Genomic DNA, 16,174 nt, shown 5'->3' with positions numbered 1-16,174 from the left:
AAAAAAAAAAAAAACCAAAAAACCACCTCTCACACACACAAATTCAAAAGGTATGCTACTGCTGAGACTCTTGTCCCGCAAAAGAGTTATGGGACTTAAGGCCATTCTCAAATCCTATTCCGTTGTTCTGGACATGCAGTATCTGTTGGTTCTGTTGTCACCGCAAATTCTGAAGACAACCTCAGAAACAGGCCACAGAAAATAACAGTTCCAAGTTTCATATAGAGCTGGGGGGCACAGGGTGGAAAAAGGACCCTATAGAAGAGACTTAGTTCCAAATCACTGATTCTTTCCCTGCTCTGGTTTGCTGGGTCCTGGGGACAAGAACATGCCCAGCCAGCAGGCCCAAACTAGTAGCCTTTGCCATCTGATGCGTGCGTGTGTGCTAAGTTGCTTCAGTTGTGTCCGACTCTTTGTAACCCTATGGACTGTAGCCCACCAGGTTCCTCTGTCCATGATATTCTCTGGGCAAGAATACTGAAGTGGTTAGTTCATCAAATCTAACCATGGCTCAAATGACATCTAAAATGCATTTACCTCTGATATAATTCACAATAGTACACTGATTTAGGGGTTTAATTTTAGGAGAGAAAAAATAGTTTTCAATAATCCTAAACTAGCTATCTTTGACAAGACAAGAGATTATGATTTTACAAAGAGCAAATCCCTAAAATATAGGCAAGAGTCACTTCTGGCCCAGGGTACTTAGAGAAATTAAATGCACCCATTATTTGGCTGAATTTAGTCTGACAAGTGGACTAAGAAGCAAGACAGATCCAACCCCTACCTACCCTGTTGAGAATATTCCTCCCCGTGAAGTTTTAAAGAACTCCCAGAAGCCTGTGGGAGAGCCCAAGGGCAGGGCTAGGAGGGGGGATTTCTTTTATATGTTGCACATATAAAAGATTGTGAATTCCACCCACCATAGCACAGGCCGTACCACAAGATCATCCAGCATCAAAATAAGGAGAACAAACTGGCATCAGTTTAAGTATAAAAACCAGGCCAGGCTCTACATACCTAATGTTCTTACAGTTCTTATTCAAGCAATTACTTTGGGTTCAATTCGTTCTCCCTATAATCTTAAAATTCTTTGGTTCCCATGTGGCTCCTTGATAAAGAATCCACCTGCTAATGCAGGAGAATGCAGGAGACCCTGATTGGATCCCTGGGTGGGGAAGATTCCCTGGAGGAGGAAATGGCAACCCACTCCAGTATTCTTGCTTAGGAAATCCCAAGGGCAGAGGAACCTGGTGGGCTATAGTCCATGGGGTTGCAAAGAGTCGGACAGGAGTGAGCAACAACCACCACCATATTCTTAAAATTGGTCTTGAAAGTGGGTTTGTGTGGACTTGCAAGGACCACCCAATGCTTTTAGGTATCCTACATTCATTACAGATCTCAGTAAGAACTATAGGCATTGCCAGGCTTTTAGATTTAATTTAGAGAAAGACTGTTTGCTTCATATTCATCTTCCACAATCACTTCACGAAGACCTGTTTCCAAGTCTCTCAATCCCCAACAAACATCAAGACACTGATTGCCTTGGAAGCTGTGAAATCTTTTGGAAGTAGGGATGCTCCAGGGCAGCACATTTTTGCCCGACATCAGCCTTCTCTGTTGGAGGCGCCAGTCCCGTAGGGCCAGTGGCAGAGCCGGGTAGACATCTCCAAGCTCATCCACATGATGGCTTCATGTTCTCAAGAATTAAATTCTGCCTAGCAGTTTGTTTGGCTCCGGTAACCCAGTGCAGGCCTAGGGCCCTCCTTTAACGACCAAGTACACGGCAAGTTAACACACACTGTTACTACCTCTTGAGCTCGTCCCCCAAACACAGTGGAGTTACTTTACACCAGACACTTCATGTTTACGTTTGCCTCAGTGCAGAATAAAAGAAGTGACGTGCCCCAACCTGTCACTTCATCCATCCCACATATACCCCTACTGTGTGCCTGGCACTGCTGATAAACTGGTGAACAAAACAGATCGAGAGCCTTGCCCTCCCGGTGCGGACGCTGTCAGCGAAGTAAACACTCAATGGCTGAAAGAAGTTTACTCATTTTCTTCCCGCTTTTTTTTTTTTTTTTTTTTTGCCACCGACCCCCATCCTTCCAATCTCCCCAAGGGCTGGAAATCAAGTTTATCCTATTAGTTTGACAGGAATAACAAAACCCGTTAGTCTACATGAAATAGACACCGTCCAGGTGCAACCCAATTCACCATGGAACTCCACTCTCTTTACGTCTTTTTTTGTTTTCAGCCTCAACGGCCCAAAACCTTCAACCAGTCTGAGAGGTTCTCCTCCCCAAGTGCAGCCCTGGGACGATCAATCACGAGGCAGTGGAGGGAACCGGCCCAAGATCCCTGCTCCCCGCGGTGAGCGGGGCGCGCGCGCGGCACTCACCGAGGAGCCGGCCCAGAACGGGCACGAGTTCTTCACCTGCGGGGAGCTGCTCAGCGACAGCGCCCCAAAGCTGAGTGCCACCATGCAGCAGCCCAGGATCAGCTGCAGCAGACCGAGCGACAACAGCAGGCGAGCGGGCAGCAGCGCGGAGCCCGGAGCTCCGGCCGCGGCGGCGGCCCGGCGAGAGGAGAGCGCAGGCGGCGCGGCCAGCACCCCGGCGGCGGTAGCCCCGCAGCGAGGCCGCGCCGGGGGCTGCAGCGCAGCCCGGGGCCAGCGCGGCCGTAGTGGGGGCAGCGGCGGCTCCTGGGCGGCGGCCGCCGCGGCGCCCGGGCCCCCGGCCTGCGGCCCGCCGGAGAGCCCGGCCACCGGGCAGCAGGAGCCCGGGAGCACCACAGGCAGGGACATGGACAAGCGGGGAAGGAGCGGTCGTTGGCAGCGGGCAGAGGGCGCGGAGAGGAGCCGCCAGCGCCGCGCTCTGAGCACGCGGGCGGGCTCAGACGCGGAGGGGGCGGGAAGAAAATGCGCACGGCCCAACCACTTGCTGCCGCAGCAGCCGCCGCCGCCGCCGCCGCCCCGGCTCCCGCCGGCCGCACCCACCTGCCAGCCGGCGGGTCGGCCTCCGGCCTCCCGAGCGCGCCCCACTCCCACACCCCGCCCCCCACACCACGCACGGCCTGAGGTCCCGCCGCGCAGCGCCTGCACCCTTTGGGGCTCCGCCAAACCAGCGCTCTCTCCCGGGGCTCCAGAAGAGGTGCCCCAATTTTAAAACAGGTTCCCTCAGGCTAGGAGGGAACTGCGGTCTGTGCGCGGAGATACCGACAGCCAACAGGCTGGGGCGCGACAGGAGCGCCGCAGGAGCGCTGGGGACCCTCGCCCCTTTCCGGTCCAGCCGCGAGCGCGACTCTGGCGACCTTTCATACGAAGGCAGCCCGGCTTTAAACTTTTCCCCCGCCTAGAGGAAGGATGGCAGGAAGAGAGCTGTGGGTAACTTGGTGGGAAAAGTCTAAGCCTCAGGGTTTCGGGAAAGGACGACGCAGAGCAAAGTCACCGTTCGCGTGGGGCTTCCCGGCGCTGACTGCTCTGCAGCCCCTCCGCCTGGGAAGTTGGGAGGTGGGGAATGAGGGGTAGGGGTGCCTTCCTGGCACCGACGTAGGAGTGGGCAGGAGGCCAAGGTTTCCTTGGAAGTATCCGGCATCCAGAAAGACAACCAACGGCCTGGAGCGTTGGCAAGGGTTACTATATACACTCTGTGGCCGTCTCACCTTGACTCCTGAGCTGTATTAGGCATCATCTGGTAGAACATAGAATCCCAGACTTTCAAAGAAATGGCCTCATAAAATTCTAATCTGTTTTTGGTAATTTATAAAATATATTTAGAACTTAAAAAGAAATGATTTGCCTTTGTAAAATTTTATTTCCTAATGGTAGGAATTCTTATGTGTTGAAAGTGTTCTTATACATAAAATGATTATAATAGAATTTTTCCAGGTTAAGAACAAGAGCACTGTCACTCTGCAGAAAGTCAGTCTCATTATTAGGTGAGTAATAAGTAAGGGGAGGGTATTTTATATCCTCCTGCCCACCAAACCAAAGGAAACGTGTATCCGTTTTTATGCTCTGCTTACAAAGGCTGTGTTCATTTTGTTCATTACTTACTGCAACTCACAATGGAATGCACTGCCAATGTGCATTTACATGTACACTTTTTGAATTATTAAAGCACCTGTGATTAATAGTCTCAAGGACTTCTTTTACAAACTCCTTTTGGTAATAAACTTCAAATCCTGGAAAGAAAAAAAGGAGTTGTCTTTTAAAATAAACGTTTGAAGTATGTGATTTCATGCACTTTAAAACATCGTACGGTAGGTATTCTTAAATTGCAAGTAATGTTAGATTGAAAGTTTCTCGTGTGCCAGATTATACATTTTAATTTATGCACAAGCTTAAAGGTATTCAGTTTTTAACATTCTACTACATTGTATAATGTAAAAACGTCTAATTGAGTCTTGAGAAACTCTGTCAGCTAATAAGTTTATTCCGCTGGTCAGTCTCTGACACCCAAAATGAAACGTACTGTCAAAAATGTATTCTTTGGGTCTGTGTAGGTTGGTGCCAGAAATCAGATACCCTCCTTTCCTTTGGATGTTTAATGGCTGAAAAGGGAGAGCTCCAGGAGAGCTGGTAACGGTCTGTTTCTTGGTGTGGATGCCAGTTCCATGGGTGAGACTCATTCTGAGCAAATTCATGGTGTTGTACTTTGTGCAGTACTCTGTTTTTATATTTAAATATTTTCAAATCTTTCTACGTACTTTACCCTTAAATTTTTGTCTGTTTCCCTATATAGAAACAGATGACAGCAAAGGTAACTAAAATCCATAGATAGTTTATCCAATAGCTTCACGTATTTTTTCAGGCCACTAAACCTTTTCCTAAGCTGCTGATTAAGAGTTGTTGCACAGAAATTTTCTTTTATGTTGTTGTTATTGGTCATATTTATAGCTGTGAGATTCTTTTCCATCAACCCAAATCCATGAAACTTTGCCCCAACTTTCAAGATTATGCCAAATAGCACTCTTGAGTATTTGAACTTTGGGTTTTATAACTCAAGATTGATTCTTTGCATCCCCCCAAACAATTGGTTACAGTAAGTCCTAAGTTATACCTGATCAGGCTGAGTTGTATGTTACTAAATTCTTATAGGATGATTCAGAGTCACTGACTTCATGTTGGCTTAAAAATAGTTAAGTGAGGATTTTGGAAAACAGGCAATTCCTCAAAAGTTAAAGAATTATCATTTGACCCAATAATTCCATTCCTCGGTATATACCCAAGAGAAGTGAAAACATGTGTCCATATAAAACCTTATACACAAATAGCATTATTCACAATAGCCCAAAAGGTAGAAGCAACCCAAGTGTGAGTGAATGGATAAATGAAATCCGGCATTGTGGATGAACAGATAAACAAAATGCAGGAGAGCCATACGATGGGATATTTTCAACAATATAAAGGGGTGAAGTACTGGTTCATGCTACAACATGAACGAACCTTGAAAACATGCTAAGTGAAAGAAGATAGTCCCACAAGACCATATATTATGTGATTCCATTCATATGAAATCTCGACAGCAGACAAATCCATAGAGACAGAAAGTAGATTAATGATTGCTTAGGAATTGGAATGGGGGGAGTAGTTAGATTGAATGGGGGTTTAAAGCTAAAAGTTCAGGTGACTTTTTGAAGTGAAAAAATCTTTTGAAGTCTGTTTTGGTGATGATTGCACAACCTTGTGAATATACTAAAAACCAATGAATCGAACACTAAATGGGGGAACTGTATCAATAAATATTACAGGTGAATCTATCATTATCTCTTAATAAAGCCCTTACTGAGACATATTAAAAATAATTAAAATAAAGACAAACATGTCGAAAATGTGACCAGGCATTTCGTTAACGTGGGCGAAAATGCAAGGAAACAGTGGTTGTAGTATATTGTTGGGTGGAACCCAGCTGCCAGCTTTCCTCAATATTAAAGCCAAATTCCAAGGAGAAATTTACATCAACTCCTCCCTTCCACATACCTCATTTTCCACTTCCCATACTCAAAGCCTTTTCTGCCCAGACATTCAAATTCTTTCACTCAGGTTACACTGGACACCTTTATACAAACTCCTCAGTGCTTCCCACCATTTCTCAGAAGCCCCAACCTGTCAGCTAATTAGAGTGCTAGGAGAAACATGTTCCCTGGCAACCTGCCTCCAGTACTTAACATTTTACGAGGAGAAAAGCTTCTCTGAAGAAGGCAGAGTGGAATCCAGAAGTCCTCCTTTAATTTGGTGTCTCTGGAGCAGCTTTGCTAAGTTTGGTTCATGGACTACGGAACCACTTGAAAGGTAGGTTGAAATGCACGTTCATGGACTTCCTTTACACTCACAGAACCTGACAATCTGGAGAGAACTGGCAAATTGCATTCTAACAAATTTTTAAAAAACATGAATTGATAACAATGATAGTAGTCAGACTCAAGAATCTTTACATGGGCATTTTTATATGGGAGGGGACTAGAAGTAGCTTAATAGTTGGAAGGGATTTGGCTTGAATACAAACTTAGATGTAAGTATGTTGGAGGAAGAGGTTTTGCTGGCCCCCAGCCAGGCATTGCTGCCCAGATGATTTTTATGCATAGGAAGGACTGAAACCACTGGGTTCTACTGGAAAGGGAACCAAATTAGGAGCCAGACATCCCAGGTTCTAGTCTCTCCTCCACTCAGTGATCTTGAGCAGTTCCAAACTTCTCTAGCCTCTATTGCTTCCAAGGCCTGCGATTTTGAAATTCAGCCATTCTAATCACCATGATTTCTCAGGTGATCAGCATGAGAGCAGAGAACAAGAAAAGCAGGCGAACTAAGGTGTGGGATAGTTAAACTTTCAGACCTAGAATAAAATGAAAAATGCTTCATTCTAAACTTTAAGACCTGAAGTACCATGGTCTCATGTTTTTCCCTGAGGTACAATTTTGAACAAGGATTGTGTCCAGGAAATTGAGTGGCAACTTGCATTATAAAATTCATTTTGCAAAGAAAGAGCTGTGGAATTTTTTTTCTAATTAAGAGAGAGAGAAAACAAAAAAAATGGAAGAAAAGAAAGCAACTTGAGCACAGCTGGGCAAACCAGGTACTCTTGTTTTTCTGAAATAATGGTGCAGGTTGGTTGTTAAGGATTTCTAATGCCAGTGGCCCCAAGACAGACTTATCTATTAAATGGAAGGGCTGCAGCCATACTTTTCTCTTTGAAATTAAATACTGAAGAACTTATTATAATGCAAATCTCACAAAATACAATTCAAGTCAATTGCTCTAAAAATTATTTATGGCTTATAATTTTCTAGGAGAAATAAGCTACACATATAAATGTAATAAACTGTGTTTTATAAGTGTCTGTTTATGAGAGAGTATGTGTATATTCGCGTGTGTGCATGTTGTGAAACCTTGTAATCTCAGAGCTTCCTGGTTCAAGTTTCTGTAGACATTAAATCTGTAATTCACCTTTGAGCACTTTTGAAGAAATCTCTTAAACAAATCTTTTACTTATGCCAAATGTGAAGCCTAGAAGATGTTTAGGGAAAACCTGGAGGATAACAAGAGAGGCTGTCCTTGCCTGGTGTGAGCAGAGTTCTCACCCTCCACTAAGGGGCTCTTGGTCTGAAGTGCTTGTCAGATCACCAAGGGAGCCTAAAAATATATACAACTTCTCCTTCATTTATTCCACTCATCCCATACCCCGCCCCCATCCCCTCTGGCAACCACCTCTGAATAGGTGAGGAGATTAAGAGGTACACATTCCCAGTTAGAAAATAAATAAGTCACAGGGATATAGTATACAGCACAGGGAATAGAGTCAATAATATTGTGATAACTTTGTATGGTGACAGATGATAACCAGACTGACCATGGTGATCATTTTATAATGTATAAAAATACTGAATCTCTGTTGTACACTTGAAACTAATATAAGTTAATTATACTTCAATAAGAAAAAAATAATTTGACATATATATGTGTATATATATAATTTCTAAGCCTCCAGTTGCGAAGATACTGATTTATAAGGTTTTGGTAAGGTCCATACCTACTATATTTAGTAGAAGTTCCCCAGAAGTTGGAGATGCCCTCAAAAGCTATGTCTCAGAGACCAATATACCTGTATGTGTGTGTGTATGGCATGTGTATGTGTACACATATTCTTCTTTTTAGCAACTATTTACAGAAGATAAAACCTTGGGCCCTCTAAGACAGTAAGAGGATGAGTGTCCCTGCCTGTCAAACTAGAAGAGAGAGCATGAGGGGGATTTGGCCCGGGCTTAGTGCAGCCCATGTGGACTGAACTGTAGATGTTCCTGTGTATACATTTGGGAAATGTACAGATTCTATGGATTTAAAATCTTAGCCACTGACCTACTGAAGACCACGTAGTCACCCAGGAAGAAAGAGGTGGGGTCTCCCCTGCAGGGAGAGGGCATGACTGCTGCCAGCCCTCCAGGAGAGGTGGTACCTGGGACAGGAACTGAGAGCAACGTGGAGCTCAAGATGCAGGAAGAAGAGCAACTCTGTTCTCTCTCTGAGCCTCCTCGTAACACTAGCTACCAGTCTTCATGTTCTGCTATGACCAGGTTTGCGTGCATTATTTCTAATACATCTCTGTGAGGTAGCTCCTTGGCTGAACTGGGCTGGAAAGGAAGAGAAAGAAGCAAAAGAAAAATCATTCACCTTTGAGCCTCTTTTGCTCATAGTCACTATCTGTCTTTCAACAGTCCAGAGCACAAAAATAAACTGCTTTCCATGAAATGGTGTGGTACTAAATCACTCTCCCACCTCTCCTGATCTGATGGGCTGCTCTTGATAACAGATGTGAGTTCTGTGCATTCAACTGTGTGCTTGCACATCTTGTTCTGATTATATAAATAAGTATCTTGACATATAGGGCTTCCCTGGTGGTTCATCAATAAAGAATCCACCTGCCAATGCAGGAGATGCAAGTTAGATCTCCAGATCAAGAAGATCCTCTGGAGAAGAAAATGGCAACCCACTCCAGTATTCTTGGCCTAGGAAATCCCATGGACAGAGGAGCCTGGCAGGCTACAGTCCAGGGAGGTTGCAAAAAGTCAGACATGACTTAGCGACTGAATAACAACAATAACATTTTGACATATATCAGTCTTTTATCCCAGGCTCATTTTTACTTTTGGGCTTTTAAATGTGCTGTTCCCCCTGCCAAAAATACTGTTCTATGCTTACCTCCGTGATGCCCAACTTACATACACACATTCTCCCAGGATACCCCTACTCATCCCTAGGTTACAGATTGGAGCTTCTTTGCTCCAAAAAGTTGTCCTTGACATCCCCACAAGGCCACCTCCCCCACAGAGGCCAGGTAGAGTGAACCTGCTTTGTGCTTCATTTTGCTCCCACTTCACACCATATTGTTGTTAGGGGAAGCACACTGATTGAAACTGCCCACGCTGGCCAGGCACCATAGTAACCATTTGCATGAGTTGTTTTATGACAGGAGATCCTGATAAAGAATAAATAATAAGCCACCACCAACAGGAGGAGTTCAGGAAAGGTCGAAAGGAGACACCGCATGTCTGTCCACTTCCCAGAATCCCTCTCGCTAGCATCCATCTTGGCTGAGCGAGGCGTGCGCCATCAGGAAAGACTCTGAATTAGAGTGATTGGCCAAAGACCACCCGGAAACTAATCCCATCACCATAAAACCGGAGACTGCGAGCCACGTGGCAGAGCAGTTCTCCTGGGTTCCCTCACCCTACTGCTCTCCACCTGGGTGCCCTTTCCCAATAAAATCTCTTGCTTTGTCAGCACATGTGTCTCCTCGGACAATTCATTTCCTAGTGTTAGATAAGAGTCCAGTTTCGGACCCTGGAAGGGGTCCCCCTTCCTGCAACATTGTGACTGCCTGATTTCTTGTCTAGATTCCTATCTAAACTCTGCATGTGGGAGGGTGGGGCTGGTGCATTAAAGGTGGAGGGGTGTGGGGGAAGGCACATAATAAAAGAAACTTCAGAGACACTGGAATGCTCTACATCTCGATATGAGTGATAGAGTCTCAGATATATACATGCATAAAAATTCATCAAGCTGTGCATTTAAGATTTATGTGTATCTCTGTATTATAACAACCACCACCACCACCACAACAAGGTCAGGATACATGAAAAAACTGCGTACTCACTCATTTTAAAACTAAACATTAAACCTTAATTAAAATTTTAAAAACAACAATCTGATCTCCCAAGAGGGCTTGCTCTAGATCACTCGCTTAACAGAAGAACCAGTCTCCTGATTCCCACCTCAGAGCTGTTTCTATTATGCTACAGGGAGGTATTGAGTCAGTATCATAGACATGGGGGACACAAGTTCTGTTTTAACCTGGCAACATGGTGACTCTGGGTTTATATAGCAATCCTTAAACCTGGACACGTTATGTGGTATGAAGACTCTTAGGACACCCCTGATGACTCAGAGGCAGTGTGGTTTGATGAAGGAGCTCTAGATGGCAAATTATTGGCCTCTTTACTAAACCAGGGCCTTTGCGCTTTTTTGTTCTATCCGGAATGCTCTTCTCCCAGGTATGTCTTGTCCCGTATTTCATTCACTTTTTCGAGAAATCACTCCTGACTTTCTTATCAAATGTGGCACTTTCCCACCTCCTTCATTCTCTATCCTCATATTCTAGATTTCTTCATGGTACTTATCACTATCTGACATTACATTTTATATTGTTTCCATGGCAATACAACAAATATAAGCTTCATGAGGCCAGGGACTTTGTGTGGAATAAGCCTATATTCTCTCTTAGAGCAGTGCCTGATAAATATGAATCAATAAAGTTTTATTGAATACACAAATGATCTTTGTTTTTTCTCTCACTTGCTGTGTGATCTTAGACAATTACGTCACCTCAGTGGGCTTCAGTCTTTTCCATTAATGGGGAGTGGGATAGTGGGTGGGAAGGGAGGTGTTTAGACTGGATTGTGTGCATGGTTCTTTCCAGTTCTGACATATAATTCTATATGCCAGCATGTAAAATGCTGTCTTCTCCAAGTGCCTTGGTCTCCTTTAAAGAAGAATATTCTGCTTATGAATCATCTCAATGTGAAAGTACAAAGAAAGGTGTGTTTGTATCTGTGTGTGTGTTTGTGTGTGTGTAAATGAAGCTGAAAGACAAGCCAGGGCCCCACAGCCCTGGTGTCAGGCTACTTGCCACCCACATATCAGGTGTCCCACTCATGGCGGCTATGTTACATGTCAGCCTCAGAGCTTAGCCCCAGCAAGCAGAAGCTGTACCCCTCTTGAACTCACAGGTTCTACAGCTTAGAATGTGACTAAGGATGAGCGTGGCTATGACAGACCTCTGAGGGGACTAATGTAACTAACAAGCAAACCGTCTTTGCTGGGATTGAGTGGGTGAGTGGAGACTTAAAGTGGGAGTGAGGTGGGGGTGGGGAGTAAAGGGCAGTGGTGCAAGGTTTTCGTGTTCTTGGAAGTGGTGGATGGATGCAGTCTGGGGAAACCTCTGGGAACCCTGGAGGCCACTGACCATGGGCCTTATAAACAGAGACCCCAAGGGCAGCATGAAGTAGAGGGATGAATGCTGCACTTAACCAGAGTGAAACCTGAAACAGATCCAGGAGGCAGTGGGCTACGGTGCAGTCTTGCAGGATACCAAGAGTCAGAGAGAGTGGGAAGACAGACAATGAATACACATATGTCTCATGTTTGTGTAAATCTTTCAAATACACCAACAGCCATGCTGGGTACTAAATTTTCACTCTCTAAGAAGAACTTGAGGTTCGGAGATATAGACTGACTTCCCAGTCTATATCTTCCCTGAAGACTTCCCTGAAGACAAACTGCAAAATCAAAACAAAAACCTAGGCCTTCCGACTTCTATTTCAGTTTCTTTCCCAGTATACCACAGCAATATTTTGGGCACAACGTTACTCATGATTCAGAAAACATGCGAGAGGACCCTCAAATAACTGAATTAAAGAAGCCATCTTCAATTCTGCCTCACCTCATTTCCAAGGACTTTTCTTTGCTTAACCATGCATTCCCAGTGAGGGCTGCCATGTTCTTGTCTGACTCCGCCCTCAACTGGAGATTGGCTCCGAGGCAGACACTTGATCTGAAGGGGCCCTCCCTGCACCTTCCCTTAGGACCACAACTGGCTGGTCCATTTCAATAGAAAGACTTCATCATTGTGATTGCAAGACAGACAAACCCATATGAAGTGTCCATATTAAAAAGTAGGATGCTAAGTCACTACAGTCGTGTCCAACTCTGTGCGACCCCATAGACTGCAGCCCACCAGGCTCCCCCGTCCCTGGGATTCTCCAGGCAAGAACACTGGAGTGGGTTGCCATTTCCTTCTCCAATGCATAAAAGTGAAAAGTGAAAGTGAAGTCGCTCAGTCGTGTCCGACCCTCAGCAACCCCATGGACTGCAGCCTACCAGGCTCTTCCATCCATGGGATTTTCCAGGCAAGAGTGCTGGAGTGGGGTGCCATTGCCTTCTCTGAAAAAGTAGGATATTCCTCTAATATTTCCTAAAAAGATGTTTGGTCAAATTCAGCATCTATTTCTCTAGTGAAAAAAGCCAGTTACAAAAAAGTCCCACATACTATATGAGTCCATTTGCATAAAATGTCCAGACAAGGGAAATTTATACAGAAAGTAGACTAGTCATTGCTTAGGGTTGGGAGGGAATGGAGACAAAGCCAAATGGTATGAGGTTTCTCTTTGAAGTGATGAAATGTTCTAAAATTGACAGGGTGATGGTTGCACGTATCTGTGAACATACTAAAAACCACTGAATGGCACATCTTAAATGGGTGACTTACACAGTATGTGAACAGTTATTTCAATCCAGTTGTTTAAAAATCCAGTCCTGATTTTTAAATGGTATAACTTCTTAACATTATATCTATCTCCAAGCATCATTAAGAGTATTCAAAACACTTTCATTAAATTTAAGGAAAAGTTAAGAATGTCCACATCCTTTACTTTCTAGCGAAGCAATGACAAATGTTTGGAAAAAAGAATAATTATGATTTCAAATATATGACCTATACCTGGACAAAGTACGATAACCCTATCTGGAACATGAAAGAAGAAAAGAATCTATCACATTCAAATACCTTTCAAGTTAAATTTTAAAAATTATTTAAATAGCATAGGTTCCCATCAGTGTTAAACTGGATGGAAAAAAAGACATTTTTGTACATAAAAATCAGGTAAGTGCAGATCCAATCAAGTGATCATCTGGGTGGGACTCCTATATTTTGTGAGCAGGCAGAGATTCAAGTATTTGGATAAACTGAATCTAGCTAGTGGTCTAAAGGAAAGTGAAAAGTGTTAGTTGCTCAGTCACGTCCAACTCTTTTTGACACCACGGACTATAGTCCTCCTCCAGGCTCCTCTGTCCACACAGTTCTCCTGGCAAGAATACTGGAGTGGGTTGCCATTCCCTTCTCCAGGGGACCTTCCCAACTCAGGGATCAAACCTGGGCCCCCTGCACTGCAGGTGAATTCTTTATCATCTGAGCCACCAGAGAAGCAGTGGTCTATATGAGCCACATTTCTTTTTTTAAGTATTGAAGTCATAGTGAAAAAAAAAAAAATCCAATTGTTCAAGAGGGAGGGGACATATGTATACCTATGGCTGATTCATGTTGATGTATGGCAGAAACCAACACAATATTGTAAAGCAACTATCCTTCAGTTCGGTTCGGTTCAGTTCAGTCGCTCAGTTGTGTCTGACTCTCTGTGACCCCATGAATCACAGTACACCAGGCCTCCCTGTCCATCACCAACTCCCGGAGTTCACTGAGACTCACGTCCATCGAGTCAGTGATGCCATCCAGCCATCTCATCCTCTGTTATCACGTTCTCCTCCTGCCCCCAATCCCTCCCAGCATCAGAGTCTTTTCCAATGAGTTAACTCTTCACATGAGGTGTCCAAAGTATTGGAGTTTCAGCTTCAGCATCAGTCCTTCCAATGAACACCCAGGACTGATCTCCTTTAGGATGGACTGGTTGGATCTCCTTGCAGTCCAAGGGACTCTCAAGAGTCTTCTCCAACACCACAGTTCAAAAGCATCAATTCTTCGGCGCTCAGCTTTCTTCACAGTCCAACTCTCACATCCATACATGACCACTGGAAAAACCATAGCCTCGACTAGATGGACCTTTGTTAGCAAAGTAATGTCTCTGCTTTTGAATATGCTATCTAGGTTGGTCATAACTTTTCTCCCAAGGGGTAAGCGTCCTTTAATTTCTGCAGGCTGCAGTCACCATCTGCAGTGATTTTGGAGCCCAGAAAAATAAAGTCTGACACTGTTTCCACTGTTTCCCCATCTATTTCCCATGAAGTGATGGGACCGGATGCCATGATCTTCATTTTCTAAATGTTGAGTTTTAAGCCAACTTTTTCACTCTCCTCTTTCACTTTCATCAAGAGGCTTTTTATTTCCTCTTCACTTTCTGCCATAAGCATGGTATCATCTGCATATCTGAGGTTATTGATATTTCTCCCAGCAATCTTGATTCCAGCTTGTGCTTCTTCCAGCCCAGCATTTCTCATGATGTACTCTGCATAGAAGTTAAATAAGCAGGATGACAATATACAGCCTTGACATACTCCTTTTCCTATTTGGAACCAGTCTGTTGTTCCATGTCCAGTTCTAACTGTTGCTTCCTGACCAGCATATAGGTTTCTCAAGAGGCAGGTCAGGTGGTCTGGTATTCCCATCTCTTTCAGAATTTTCCATAGTTTATTGTGATCCAAAATCAAAGGATTTGGCATAGTCAATAAAGTTTATTGTGATCCACAGTCAAAGGCTTTGGCATAGTCAATAAAGCAGAAATAGATGTTTTTCTGGAACTCTCTTGCCTTTTCCATGATCCAGCGGATGTTGGCAACTTGATCTCTGATTCCTCTACCTTTTCTAAAACCAGCTTGAATGTCTGGAAGTTTATGGTTCACGTATTGCTGAAGCCTGGCTTGGAGAATTTTGAGCATTACTTTACTAGCATGTGAGATGAGTGCAATTGTGCGGTAGTTTGAGCATTCTTTGGCATTGCCTTTCTTTGGGATTGGAATGAAAACTGACCTCTTCCAGTCCTGTGGCCACTGCTGAGTTTTCCAAATTTGCTGGCATATTGAATGCAGTACTTTCATAGCATCATCTTTCAGGATTTGAAATAGCTCAACTGGAATTCCATCAGTTAAAAATAAATAAATTTTAAAAACAAACAAAAAAGGCAACCTCAACATGACAGTGGTGTGAGTGAGAGGAAGTGTTCTGGACATCTGCAGTTCCAGGCCTCACACACGGCCTTCATTTCTAGTCATCAGCAATCACAGTTAGCTGAGATGCCAGCACATCTCACCTAATTTAAGACACCATCATTTTATGTTTCATTGAGAAAGACTAACTGCTGCTAATTAAGGTGCCGCTGATTGTAAGACACATCCCTATTTCAGAGGTGTTAAAATGTGGGGAAAAAAGCATACATCTTGGAATAAGATGAAGTTTCCTTAGTGAATAACCATCTTTTAACCCTGGGTGATTAAGAATTAAATATTCTGAGCTCTCTGGAATTCTATGAGTATTCCTTAGTGAGTGCATACATGCTCAGTCCCTTCAGTTGTGTCTGACTCTGCGACTATGGACTGTAGCCCACCAGGCTCCTCTGTCATGGGATTCTCTAGGCAAGAATACTAGAGTGAATTGCCATGCCCTCCTCCAGGGGATCTTCCTGACCTAGGGATTGAACCCGTGTCTCTTTTGTCTCCTGCATTGGCAGGTGGTTTCTTTACCTCTAGCGCCACCTGGGAAGCCCATTCCTCAGTGAGTACCAGGTTTTTCATTCTGGGAACATTTAAAACTAAGCATTAAAAAAAATTTAAGGGAACCAAAACCATGGTATTAATACTTGATGTTTGGAAAGAGTCTATAAAGATTTAATATCCTATATGTTTGTAATACTGAAGATACTGTAATTATTCTCTAGGAGATATTACTAACCTAGGAATCGAACTTGGGTCTCCTGCATTGCAGGCAGATCATTTACCATCTGAGCCACTGGGATACAGGCTAATACTGAAGAGAATTGGGTGTATTAGAGTAATAGCCTTGTAAAGTCAGCTTAAAATATTCACGTGAATAACTAAGTTAGATTTACGATA

At 43.9% G+C, this 16,174-nt stretch overlaps 1 protein-coding gene across 4 annotated transcripts in view; it reads right to left on the bottom strand.

Moving 5' to 3' along the window:
* The window catches only part of ENTREP1 (endosomal transmembrane epsin interactor 1), a 111,019-nt gene that overhangs the window by 73,842 nt on the left and 21,003 nt on the right, over positions 1-16,174 (bottom strand). Inside the window, exon 1 of one of the 4 annotated variants that reach the window (XM_086415452.1) lies at positions 8,457-8,631. The exons of 1 other annotated variant lie outside the window; for it this stretch is intronic. Coding sequence is in view for 2 of the 3 variants with exons in the window: in XM_086415449.1 (XP_086271575.1) it covers positions 2,405-2,809 (405 nt within the window). In the remaining variant the exon portion in view is untranslated. Of the gene's footprint in view, positions 1-2,404; positions 2,899-8,456; positions 8,632-16,174 lie in introns of those variants that run through there. 2 more of the 4 variants (XM_086415449.1, XM_086415450.1) reach the window with 2 other exon arrangements.

This window comes from Bos grunniens, chromosome 8, assembly GCF_055505025.1.
Source record: "Bos grunniens cultivar Pamir isolate PY7600 chromosome 8, Bosgru_T2T1.0, whole genome shotgun sequence".
NCBI lineage: Eukaryota > Metazoa > Chordata > Mammalia > Artiodactyla > Bovidae > Bos > Bos grunniens.
The sequence above is the reverse complement of the archived record's forward strand: the minus strand, read 5'-3'. Positions and strand labels throughout refer to the sequence as shown.